Here is a 12,247-nt window from a genome sequence, read left to right as displayed (position 1 = left end):
GTTTTAATGTGTTCACTGAAAACAGTACTGCCTGTAATAAAGGGCAAATCCAGCTGTAGGAAGAAGACAACGGTTTGGAGCTGAGTCAGCAGTTGAGCTACATTCTGGTTTCCTAGATGGGAACTGGGGTTAGGTTAATGTAATTGCCAGAACATACGTATTTATTGCGGGGGCTGTGACTTGGCTAATGTGCCTTCAAGTCTTGATATCTCGATGCTGCTAACAAGATCTCTTTTCAGCTGCTACTGTCTTTAATTGGCCTGTTTCTGCATGAATTATCTTTGCTTTCTGTCAGAAAAATAGTCTTCTTTTAGAGAGAGTTTGCCAAGGATTGTTGAGAACACCAAAATCTTTCAGACTGGGGATTTTGTAGATGGTTAGATTGAAGGGGTTTAGAAGTAAGGTCCCGACCTCATGAGTTGCTGTACTCTGCTTGGCAGATGCCTGTATTGGCTACCTTGCCCTTCCTAATGTCAATGTTTCCTTTAATTTAAAATGTTAATGCTGCAGCTGCCAACAGCAATTGTGCCAGATTGTAGAAAGTGCTTTGCCAGATAGGAAGGATTTTAGTGTTTTTATTTCTTTTTTCTTTGCTCTATTCCTGTAAAATTGTCAGTAACGGAAAACTGTACTGGTCTACGTGGTCTGAAAACAGTCTGGAATATTAGCTGTAAGGCTGGGAAGCCTAAAACACAATCAGTGTCTCTCTTAACTTCAGCCTTTTCTCAAGAAGCTGTTTCTGTGCTAAGACAGGACAGGAGACAAAGGTTTAGTAATTGTTTTCCTTATTGTGGAATATGTAGGGGATTTTTTTTTTTTGCTAGTGGAGGTAGCTTTCACTTAACTGCTTAAATTAGAGAAATGGGAAAATAATGTAATGAACTGTTGAGGATTGGAGCCTTCAGTATTCATGGGTCACTTCCTCAGCATATTTCACAAAAAACAAAAACTCTGAATTTACCCATGGGTGACCTTTATATAAATCCTCTCTCTTTTCTAAAGGAGGACTATCCCATTGCATTAATCACTTACTGCTGTTGTGAATCCTGCATGTTTTTCTGCTTCTCTCCCTTAACACTTGTGATTGTCCAACTCATGCACTGGCTACTTGGCTGGGAGTGTTAAACTGGGCTTTCTGGACCATGAGAAGGTGGAATTTGAGCTGGGGCTGTCCAGGACCCCTCTAGATGAACAGCAACAATGTTTTTCACTCTGTTCAGATTTGGGTCATTAAATAGAGTGTTAAATGAAGGAATACATTTGTTTTAGGAATTCCCTTGCTTGAGTAGTTTGAGAGTGCGCTTTTTTCCAAGCACTTTTTTGATATCTGACTGTATCTTGCATCAGCCTCTCCTAAAACATATCAGTGAAGGATCCTAGTACAGCACAGACAACAGTTAACAGATCACTGTCCATTTTTTTAAGTCTTTTAAAATTCAGCTGTTTCAGTAAATTGCTTATCCCTGCTGCTTTGGAATTGCTTGTGCCTAATGCCTTACAGTTTTCTAGCTAAGGGCTCCTGCCTAAAAATATTTTTCAAAACACTGTTTAAAGCAATGAGTGTTCTCCCCTGCTCCTCTTTCTAGCTTTTTGAGGACTTTATTCCAACTGGGCTATAGACTAACCATAACTGTGCATTTCTGTGGTTTTCATTGTAGAAATTCACAATTTAAAATTTACGAACCATTATGCCTTCATATACAAAATTAGAAAGAAAGGTCTTAGTTTGTATTGTGACCTTTTTTAAAATGGTTCTTTTTCCAACCATGTTTCTTATGTTCATCAACTATAGCTACAGTCAGCTTCTTCAGTAGTATTTAGTCCCTTAGTGACCTAAATTGTGAATGATCTGTGTGTGCTCTACTGTTTGCTCCTGCACGGTAATGCTCATTTTTCTGAGTTTCTATTTTCTTCTCCTTTTTTTTAACTTGTATTGGAATCTACATTTTCCAGTGATTTTTAAAACTGGTGTTGCTTATAGATGCTTGTTTCAGGTGTACATTTAGAGCTGCCACTTAAACCCTTTCAGCTTCCTGCAAATAAAATGCACTGTATACCTGGGAGGTCTGTTCCTCCATCACTTATTTTCTTCCATCTGTAAAACGCGCATGGTTCTTGCTCATTTTGTGAAGTGCTTTGAAATATGAAGTGCTTTTCATTTGGTAATGAGATCGCTTAAATTGTCATTTCAGACTTCTGCAAAAATGATACTGAGCAGAAAAGGGGTTTATTTGACAGTGTCGTCATGTACACGTATACTCGCATGCCTCTTTCCTTCAGTATTTACCCTCCAGCAACGCCCTTTTTCCTTTTTCATATCAATCTTCTTGTCTTTACCTTTGCTTTACTTTACCACCCCCTTTCTCATCCGTACCTGTTTACTAATTGTGACCCCTCCCGCCCCCCAATAATCCAGGCCATTTGACGCTGCCGACCGCTGTCAACGTGGTGGAAGCCTGTGGGAGGCGTGGGCCCCGCCGAGGACCCGCGCTGCGGACGGACAGTACACCGCTTTTGTCCATGAGCGCAATGTGAAGAATGCGGGAATGCATAGCGGTGCTGGTGCCTATGCTGTCCAAACCACCATGACCAGTCTCTGAGACCCGGGCCTTTCTGGAGCTTGAGGCTGCTTTCTGGCTGAGGCTGGAAAATTACATTTTGAGCTGTCTCAGATAAGGACAACGGACCCAAAACTGACTATAGAGGGGGGAAAAAAGCTTTTATTACGAAGGCTCTGTGTATTGTACTGTTGGTATTTAGTCTTTAAAGGAAAAATAACATATAGAACAGAAGCCACCCTTTGTTCTTACATTAAAAAGAGTATATATATTTCTTTTTAATTGTGTTAACGTTTTTCTTAATGACTGACATATTTTTTTAGCTGGGTTTAACTTTGAGAGCCATGCAGGAAGTCACATTTGTGATAAAACTACACAAGCAACTAGTGGGTTATAATGTGATTTCAAAACTGCCCCTCCTTTTGAACCATGATTACTTAAAAATATCTAAGATAGATGGTTGATCTGAAAGCTAACCTTTTTTTTTAACAAGCCCTCTTCTGAAAAATACTGTTTGGAAATGGAATAGAATTATTTTAATTCTTTAAGAATAAAATCATCAGAACTCCTGAAAAGGCAAAGAGTAATTTTTTTTTTTTTTGCTTTCTCGAAAATTTTCTTTCTTTTTTGCTGCAGTTGAAATGAAACAAATATTTCCTGACAAACACCAGTCCTACCATATGATTCATGAGGTTAATTGTTAAGTCAGAGGTTAAGACTCCAGCTTCATGGCTCATTGGTATTCTTGGGCCCCTTTAACAGTGTAAAGAAGTACCTTTACCCTTGAACGTACTGTGTTTTCACATGCTTTCTGAAGTTAGCTGCTTTTAAATTGCAATATTCTTTTCCTATTTAAAAAAAAAAAAAAAGATGAAGAGTTATGGTAGAGTACTTCTAAAATTCGCTTGTATTTGGCTTTTAGGATAAAGGTGTTTGAATGATTTTTCAAATTGTTTGAATAAGTTTTAAATTGCCACAGAGCCCAGAAATATAAAAACATTGTTTCAGATATCCAGCCCTGAAGAACCAAGAAAGTCTCAGCCAGGACAAAACTTAATATTGCCTGAGATACTTTGGCCTCCTCACTCTTGCATCTGACAGGAGGAAAAAGATTGCTAATGGAATATGAGTATCTATTTTACAACTCTGCTGGAAAAAAAAAAAATAAATGCAAGCTATGTGTTAAAGATCTGTGGGATCTACAGAGGTGATTAGATCAATCTGTTGTGCTATTTTTAGTTTTAGATTTTGCAAAGTGGATGTTGTCAGCGTCTGGAGTGAAGCAAACCTATTTGTTTCTTTAGTATTTATAAAGTTGCATAAGAATATACAGATGAAAACAGGTGTTTTAACTTGAAAATACTGTGTATTTTCTGTTAGATGAGGGAGAAGAAACCACTAATTTGAGTGGAGGAATTTGGGATGGTTTTGTATTTAAAATGCAAGAACGTTGTTGCAATAACAAGTCACTGTTTTATTGCAGAGTTTTAAGTTCAGCTGCGCTTATGTAGTGGCAAGTAGAATCTCCTGTATTTCATTTTGTGCTCATTGCCTCTTGTCCTGTCTCTGGGCTCCCGTGAGAAGAGCCTGGCTGTTTTCTTTACTCCCCCCACCAGGTTTTTACAAGCCTCTCCTGAGTTTTCTCTTCTCCAGGCTGAACAGTCCCAGCTTGCTCAGCCTCTTCTCCTGTGTCAGATGCTCCAGATCCTTTATCGTCTTCATGGCCATTTGCTGCACTCCCTCCGCTATGTCCACGTCTCTCTTGTCCTGGGGAGCCCAGAACTTGGCACAGCACCCCAGGGGTGTTTCACCAGTGCTGAGTAGAGCACTGGGTGTCCCAGGTGTCTGCGTCCTGCCGACTGTCACAAAACTGCCCTGGGATTAACTGCAAGTTTGGTAATTAAAGCTGTGGCTAAAGTTTCTGTAGTAGATTTTTTTGCATGACAGCAGAACTAGTTCAAATTCAGGATAGACGAAGCAACCCTGATCGCCTGAAATCCATCTAACTTTAGAATTGATTTGTTTCAGTATAGTATATGTTGCATGCTTTTGCCATGTGGCTTTGAATCTTGCATACGTCCTAAGGGTCGATTTTGCTCTGTGCTTATTTTAGTGTGACTTCATTGGTTTAAGGAGAATTATTATCCTGGTTTCCACTAGGGTAAGTGACAGATCTCAATACAGATGGAGAAATTGTACCATACTAGTACCAGTAACATCTAGCTGCCTTTTTGCAGGAACAGGTCATGTGCTCTAGGAATAGCATTGAGGAAACACATGGATGTCTTTCTAAACAGTATGGTGGTGACAGCTCTTTGCTTAATCTCCTCTGCAGCCAGCACCTTTTCCTAAGGGTGTTTTTTTTTCCCTTTCCTGTAGTTGTTGACTTGCATGTATTACACTATGTAATTTGGAATTCTCTTCAAACAAATGGGAGACAGCAGAAGTCTTGCAATGTGAGAACTCGGCCTTCTTCATTAGAAACTGAATGTGCGTGAACCATCTCCATTTGTAGGATCATACATCCCCAGGATTTTTTCTTTAGATTTCCTCGCTTTAAAAGGAAAAGGAAGTTCTTTTTTCCTGAATATTTTGTGGTTTTGTTTAGGAAAAAAAAAACCATGAAAAGGTGACAGGCCTGAATTTCATACTGTTCTACTACTTTGCAGAGTCAGTGTGAGAAACTATTCTGTGTCACTAACAGTTTGAAAAAATAAATTAGCTTGTGTGATGCTCCATGCTGTATCAGATTACTTGCAAAATAATTCTCTTTTGCAGCAGACTTGAATAGTTACTGTGTTTTGCAGATTGTATTTCACAAACTAGAATGAAGTATTGTTTTGCTTTTCAACTAGGAAATTTAAAAAAAAAATCATACCCTTTGTAACTGACAGCTTTCTCAGACACATTATGCATTGTGTGCTGTATGGTACATACTAATATCCCTATATTTGTCAGGCAAAAAGAAGAAATAATGCAGTAGTTAACTGGCTTAACTGTGAGAGTTCTCTGAGCATGTAACAACTTCTGTGTGATTTATTAGTGGGTTGACAAACCTTTCCATGCACAAAAGCCCTTTGATTATTCCTATATTCATAATTATTTGTATGGCTTGAACTCCTGGTATCATTTATCAGCTTTTCCCTGAGAATATTTCTTAAAATATGCTGATAGAAGTTGATTCTGAAGACATAAAGCCTGACACTTACTGTTATGCCAAGTTCAAATATCCCTTTGTATGTGGGTAAATACAGTAACATGGAAAGCTAATGCACATTTTATTCTTGAGTACTGCACACTGACTGTCACAGAAGTCCTACTTTTCCTGGAAAGCCTTTTATTATTTCCCTTATGATTGGTGTGAGAGTTCATCAGTGCTTTGTAAAAGAAGTCAGAAATCTTGTGCAGTGATGAAAATAGTATCTTGTGCTTTTTACTTTCATAGTCTGGCCGTTTGTGAAGCTTGCATGGTAGACTTCCTGCTGGTGCGCTGATAAGGGTGAAGAATCTGGGTGGCCTTGAACAGTTTAATGCTCTTTGGGGAACTCGTCTTTTGTGCCTGTTGAGGGTCTCTTTAATATGACTTTCCTCTTGTGACTGCCTATCTCACGATGACTGAGTAGGTGTTTCAGTGGGTCTGAAGGCAAAATGGGGTCAATTCCTACTTGAATCTTAGCTTAGGAGGCTTCTCTTGAGTCTGCCTAAAATTAATTTCGTTTCCTGAGACCCTGCTGTGATGCAGGCCTGGGTGAAGCTGCAGGGACTCACCCCAGTTGTCCTTGCTACCTCAGCCAGTCCTCCATCCTGTGGCACCAACAGCAATAAGGTTTTCTACAAACTTTTATCACCTTAATGTAAGTAGTAGACTAGACATTGGAGCAACACTATTTGGGTATGCCACCAGATTTCAAGACTGCCCTTATATCTCTAGCGGGCAGGTTTTTGAATCAACTCTCTTGTCTATCTAGTAAATGTTACTGCAGTTGTCATAGGGAGTAAAAAAGGCTAATGTAATTATCCTAGCAATCCTCTAATGAAGATAAATTTCATTTTTCACTCATTTTCTCTCCACTGTGCTGCAATGCTAAGAACAGTATTAGAAGATTCAGTGCAAAGAAGCATTACTGGTGCTCTACATCACCTCTCTTACGTGGAGTTCATAGGAGCTTATACCTAGTTCCTTCAACATGTCATGGCATCAGCACCTCTCTGTGCTGCAGGAAAAATCTGAACTCCTATACTGGTTGTCATATTAAATATTTGGGAGGCTATTTACAGAAAACTGTCAGAAAATAGGAAGGAGAGTGTTGGCTTCATCTGAAGATTATAAAACATTTTCACTGTCAGGCATAGGCATCCTCTGATAGTAAGGTATGGGATTCAGTCTCACTTTCTTTGTTGCCTTATTTGGAAGATCATCTATTCCTGCCTATTACTAATAATTGAAATTCTCTGTATCAATCACTCCTTCTTTGCAAGACTACCTACTGCTTGCCATTTCCCATTAGTGGTACACAGGCTGTACAGTAGGTTGAAATGTTTCCTATTATTTGCTTTGCTAGTAGCTTCTTACTCTGCTTCTTTAAGAGAATCAAGCAAGTGACCTCAGTTTGTCTCACGGCAGTTAATTGTATTAAGGTGATTCATACATTATTATCACTAAAACAGTGATGCATTTCAGAGGTATATATTTACCATTGAAAGAATTCTTTTGGATGTTTGGGCCGGAGGGAGGCAAGGGGCATTAACCCAGTAGCAGTATGGGAGAAGCTGGTCTAAACTGTCGAGTAGGAAGTGTTTCTGTCCGTGCATAAGGGTAAGTTCTGTTGTGGTGGGTACTTGCTTGGTATCATTGTTCTCATATTTGGGACAGGACTTTCAAAAGTGATAGATGGCAATACTGGTTTAAGAACAACAAAACTGTGTGTGGTTGTTGATGGAAATGGACGACAATCAAACTGCAGTTTTGTGCGCAGATTGTCTGATTAACCATCATGTTCTGCAGCAGTTGTTTCTGTAGTTGTTGCAGTTTGCTGTTAGGATAGCTTTAGCTGTTCCTGAACTTTGAAGAGACGGGTGAGATTCCTGACTGTTTGCACAACATAAGCATCATAATACAACTTTTTGTTTTGTAATTGTTTTTCTATTTTCCTTATAAATACAGATGGTAGGACAAAATAAAGAGACACTTCCATTAGAAAGCAAAGGAGTTGAAACAAGTAATCTTAACGGGGTACAGAGTACATGCAGTAGTTCACTTAAAATGTTGCGACTGCTAAGGTTTCATTCATGTCTCTGCCCAAGTTAATAAAACTGAAACTAGTTACAGGTATGCCTAACCATAACGTAGTGTCAGTGCAGGCCTGTGCAGCATGCCCTTCTGCCCTCTGTTCTGCTTATTAGTGTTGGGTGAAGTGCCGTACAGATGGCTTTTTGTGAACAGTACCAACTTCCCTCCCCCTGACTTTTCTTGTGTAAAAATCCTAAAGCCTATCTTGAGTTTGTTAGAAAAACTTCAGATGTTTGTTCCAAAAAAGTGTGTTTAATGGATAAAAACTCCCCTCCTTCTCTCTTCACTTTTTCCACTACTAAGTGATGAAGCAGCAGGCAATGTGGACCTGTTCTGTTATAAAGTCACTTCTACAGGCATGGAATGTTTGGGGTTTTTTTTCTTTTGCCCCCCCAAACTCGTTGAAAGCCAATGTCTATTAGTTACCTGAAGCAGTTTTTACAGAATGTGTCTGGTTACCAGGAGACAGCTTGAAAAAAGAGAGAGAGAGAGTGTGTCTGTGGTGTCTGTGTCTGTGGGTGTGTTAAAGCTTTTTCTTGTTACAAGAAGAGTGGTAACATGATTCTCTGCCCATCTTTCTGCCTTTGCAGCATACCTCTTGTTGATTTGCTAGACAGCACGGAGTTGCCAGAAACTTGTGTTGATGATGCTGTAGGCCGTCAAGTTGTTGGCGTGGCAACAGGAGATTCAGAAGAGGCTGTTAGTTGCCCTCATCCTGGCACAAAGGAAACTGTTGCTGAAAAAGCAGGCTCTGACCGTAAGCAAACTTGCAGATTTTTCCCTGCTGTGATCATGTGGGGTGTCAAAGTTAAGTGATGATGTTGTTATGGGGTTGTTTCCTTATAAAAATCCAGAAGTGTTTTAGAAAGGTCCCTTAGATTATATGCATAAGGACAGTTTTCCCCATCACTGGGACAACAAAGTCGATCAACTCTTCCCCCTTTCAGCTGGAAGCAGCATATTTCCAAGGACAGGGGTACAAGGGAAAAGTCACAGTTCTTCATGGGATCACACTTTAGCCACAAATACAGTGAAGTGCAGCCATCTGAGCAATTAACTCTCGCTGCTTGCTCCACTGTGAGGGTGGCTAGGTAAATGAACTTGTAGGAGTGCAGTGTTGTGATCAGGTACATTCAGTCTGGAGGCTTGAAGGTTGCATTGAAGGTTGAGCAAGTAGCTTTACCCATCCCTCTGCTTTTTTCCACAACTTTAAAACCAGGTAATTAGTGTTCAGGAAGAATGCAAGTTGCAAGTCAAATAACTCCACAGTGACATTAGGAAGATGATATCTTTTCTGTCTTTTTCAGCATTTGAAGACAGGTTCCTAAAGCTGAAACAGCTGGAGACAGAGTGCAGCAGCCCTGTGTCAACTGAGGGTCCCAACATAAACATAAACGTACAGGTACTTGGGCTTCGTTGCTCCTGGCAGAGTTGCTGAGTTTTGTTCAGACCATTCTGAAAAGTCTTCCACTTACCTTGGGCTGTTTGCAAGATTTTTAAGAATATGAGTAATATTGGGGAATAGTAAAGGAAATACAAATGCTTTGTTATCTATAAACCTGTGTGTGACAGGGCAGTGAGATAAAGATGGGGGCAGAGGTGCATGTGCATGTACGCAGACTGTGGCCTGTTGAAATTTTCTGAAATCAATGGGAATAAGAGTCATAAATGCTTGAAATGTCCCTCAGTTGTCTTTATCTGTGGGTTACTAACTGTATGGTGTTGTGTAGTTCACCCTCTTTTTTGAGGGAGTGAGCTGCTTTCCTGGTGTTTTTCAGCTGCCTTTGGTAACCCTCCCAGAAGGTTGTTTTGCCATTTTGTTTTGAGTCAAGTTTGCTGGTGATCTGTCCCTCCTGTTAAGTAACCAGTTTTTAGGTGCTCTCTGAAGTAGGTGTTAGTGCTCTGTGTGCTTACATAGAGAGAAGTGATGTGGTTTGATTTAGGGATCTCCTAAATCTCTTTGAGCAAGTCAGCCTGCATTTCTACAGGCAGCTGAGCCAAAGTACAAGCTTTAGTGCCCTGAACAGGGTGAAGGTCTCTTTTCCCTCGCTCATCTTTGCTCATCCTTCCCTGGCTTCCCTCTTCTCTGTCACCTCCAGGAATCGCTGCATGTTTCAGTGAACCAAGGTAGCGTACAAAACAGCAAACAAAAAATTTTTTGCCCTTTTTGCTTTGAACTTTTTGTTAAGGTGTTGGGTTTTTGGGGGGTTTTGTTATTTAAGTTGCTAAATAGTAAGTAAAATAGGTTCATGGAAGGGGTCAAAGAAATGCCAGAGCCGTACTGAAAATAAGTAGTGTTGCCAGAAGAGATGGAGAGTACAGGATGCTCCCTTATAGCAACAGTGAACTTTCATAGATTCACTGGTTGTCAGACAACTGCACCATGCAGGATATTCTTCTATTTTTAATGAGTTTTAAACAATTTAGAATTTAAATTTCCCTTACTATGCTTCCCCTAGTGTTAAAGCTTTAGGTGCTTTATTGCATTTTGAAAAAGCAGAGAGAGAAAAACACCTGGCAGTGTTATCTCTGTGCTACCCTCCCTTGCAGGGAGGCCTGACCATTTATCTAACTTTCACTGAAGCAGCTATGATTTTTTCTTGCTCCCTCAAGGGTAAAATGCACTAGGTGCCAAGAGAAGCGTTTAGTGTTTGGGCTAAGCCCATTCCTGAGCGTTGGCTCTCCTGCTCCATGTGACAGAAGGCTGCTGCTTTGGTATGCTCCGTGCTGCAGGCTGTTTGGCTCATGTCCCCTTTAAGGGCTGTTGTCAGGGATGCCTTGTGCACCTCTCTGCTGGGTGAGTGCATTACAAAGATTACCAAGTCTCTAAGAAGATTAGTCAGTAACCCATAGGTCCTGTTGTGCCGAAACACTGCCTCTGCATAGACTAAAGCAAATGAACACAGTTTATTTCAGAATATTTTTGCCTGTTGAGCTGCATTTTAGTTCAAACAGAGGGGGAAAAAACATTTAATTGATTAAATGGATAGAATGGAGCAAAAGCATCTTAGTGGTTTTTAAATCATGGCTGATATATAGTAATATATTAATTACACTAGATATTAGGAAGCATTTCTTTACAGAACGGGTTGTTAGGCGTTGGAATGGGCTGCCCAGGGTGGTGGCAGAGTCCCCATCCCTGGAGGTGTTTAAGAGTAAGGTCGACATAGCGCTGAGGGATATGGTGTAGTTGGGATCTGTCAATGTTAGGTTAGTGGTTGGACTGGATGATCTTCAAGGTCTTTTCCAACCTAGATGATTCTGTGATTCTGTAAGCAAGATAAGACTCCTGTAATGAGTTAATCTAACAAAGAGCTGCCAATACAGTACAGTCAGTTATCCAGCTGTTGTCATATGAGGTGCCAAGTAACTTTGGATGTTAGAGGTTACAGGTACTGGGGTGATAGTAACCTGATTAGAGAGCAAGAACATTAGCGTAACCGATACATATGTGATGTACGGATCAACAGTATGCTGATGTGATTCTTTCCTTGGGTAAAAGAGACTTCAGCTTTCAAGAAGGAAGTGCAAATTGTATTATGAAAACATGAGTAGATCATGAGTGGTTTTCCCCTCTGGTAGAAAAGATTGAATAAAGCTTTTCAGCCTGTGATGTAGCTTACCAAGAGGGCACTTGAGATTGTTTGTTTAAAAAGGTAGACAAAGATTAGAGACTGTCTCTGTATACTTTAAATTCTGTGTGCTTCAAATTGCAAAGACATGTAGGTTACAGTAGCACCATATGAGCACACCCAGTTCTGATTAGAGATGTAAGTTGGTGGTTTGGAAATGAGTCCTGAAAAGAGTAACCTAAGAGTAACTATTAAAAGCACTTTTGTTTCCTGCTTTTGAAGGCTGCTTTAGAAAAAAACAGAAATTTCCACTTATGGTGTTTGTTACAAAATGTACTTATTGGCTCTCCTCCTGCACTTCCTTTCTTAAACTATTTGTAAAAGAGGTGTTTATGGCATCATCTTCTGACTGAAGACTGCAATATTGCAATATATCGACTAAAACCTTGCAATGAGTTTAGATCCTGGAGCTTGCTGTTACTTTACATCATTGTTGTAGTGTTCTCTCTGAAAGGGTGTGATTACAATTTCAGCATGTCTCATCTCCCTTAAGTTTTACCGGTGCATAAGATACCTACCTATGTAGAAACAGTTACAGCACATAAAAGGTTTGGTAAAATGCTTCGGTGGAAAGCGTTAGCTTTCTGCTTATGAAGGCAGAGCTGCATCCTGAACTTCCTAAGTGACACTGTCAAATGCCAGTGAACTGCTCATTTCAGCTTTGTTAATTAAAAATCTTTAACTGTTTTCCATCAGGGATCAGAGATGGCCTGACAGTCATCTTTATGTAATTCTATACTTGCAATCAATCAATCTTGATTGATTTC

At 40.0% G+C, this 12,247-nt stretch overlaps 1 protein-coding gene across 8 annotated transcripts in view; it reads left to right on the top strand.

The window, feature by feature from the left end:
* The window catches only part of EPB41L5 (erythrocyte membrane protein band 4.1 like 5), a 61,407-nt gene that overhangs the window by 36,125 nt on the left and 13,035 nt on the right, over window positions 1-12,247 (top strand). For 6 of the 8 annotated variants that reach the window (XR_012623770.1, XM_074828781.1, XM_074828780.1 and 3 more), the window contains exons 17-18: window positions 8,439-8,605; window positions 9,156-9,250. Coding sequence is in view for 7 of the 8 variants with exons in the window: in XM_074828781.1 (XP_074684882.1) it covers window positions 8,439-8,605; window positions 9,156-9,250 (262 nt within the window). In the remaining variant the exon portion in view is untranslated. Of the gene's footprint in view, window positions 1-2,416; window positions 3,134-8,438; window positions 8,606-9,155; window positions 9,251-12,247 lie in introns of those variants that run through there. The other 2 variants (XM_074828782.1, XM_074828787.1) reach the window with 2 other exon arrangements.

Source organism: Strix aluco, chromosome 6 (assembly GCF_031877795.1).
Source record: "Strix aluco isolate bStrAlu1 chromosome 6, bStrAlu1.hap1, whole genome shotgun sequence".
NCBI lineage: Eukaryota > Metazoa > Chordata > Aves > Strigiformes > Strigidae > Strix > Strix aluco.
Note: the sequence above shows the minus strand (reverse complement) of the source record. Positions and strands in the feature narration are given on the sequence as shown.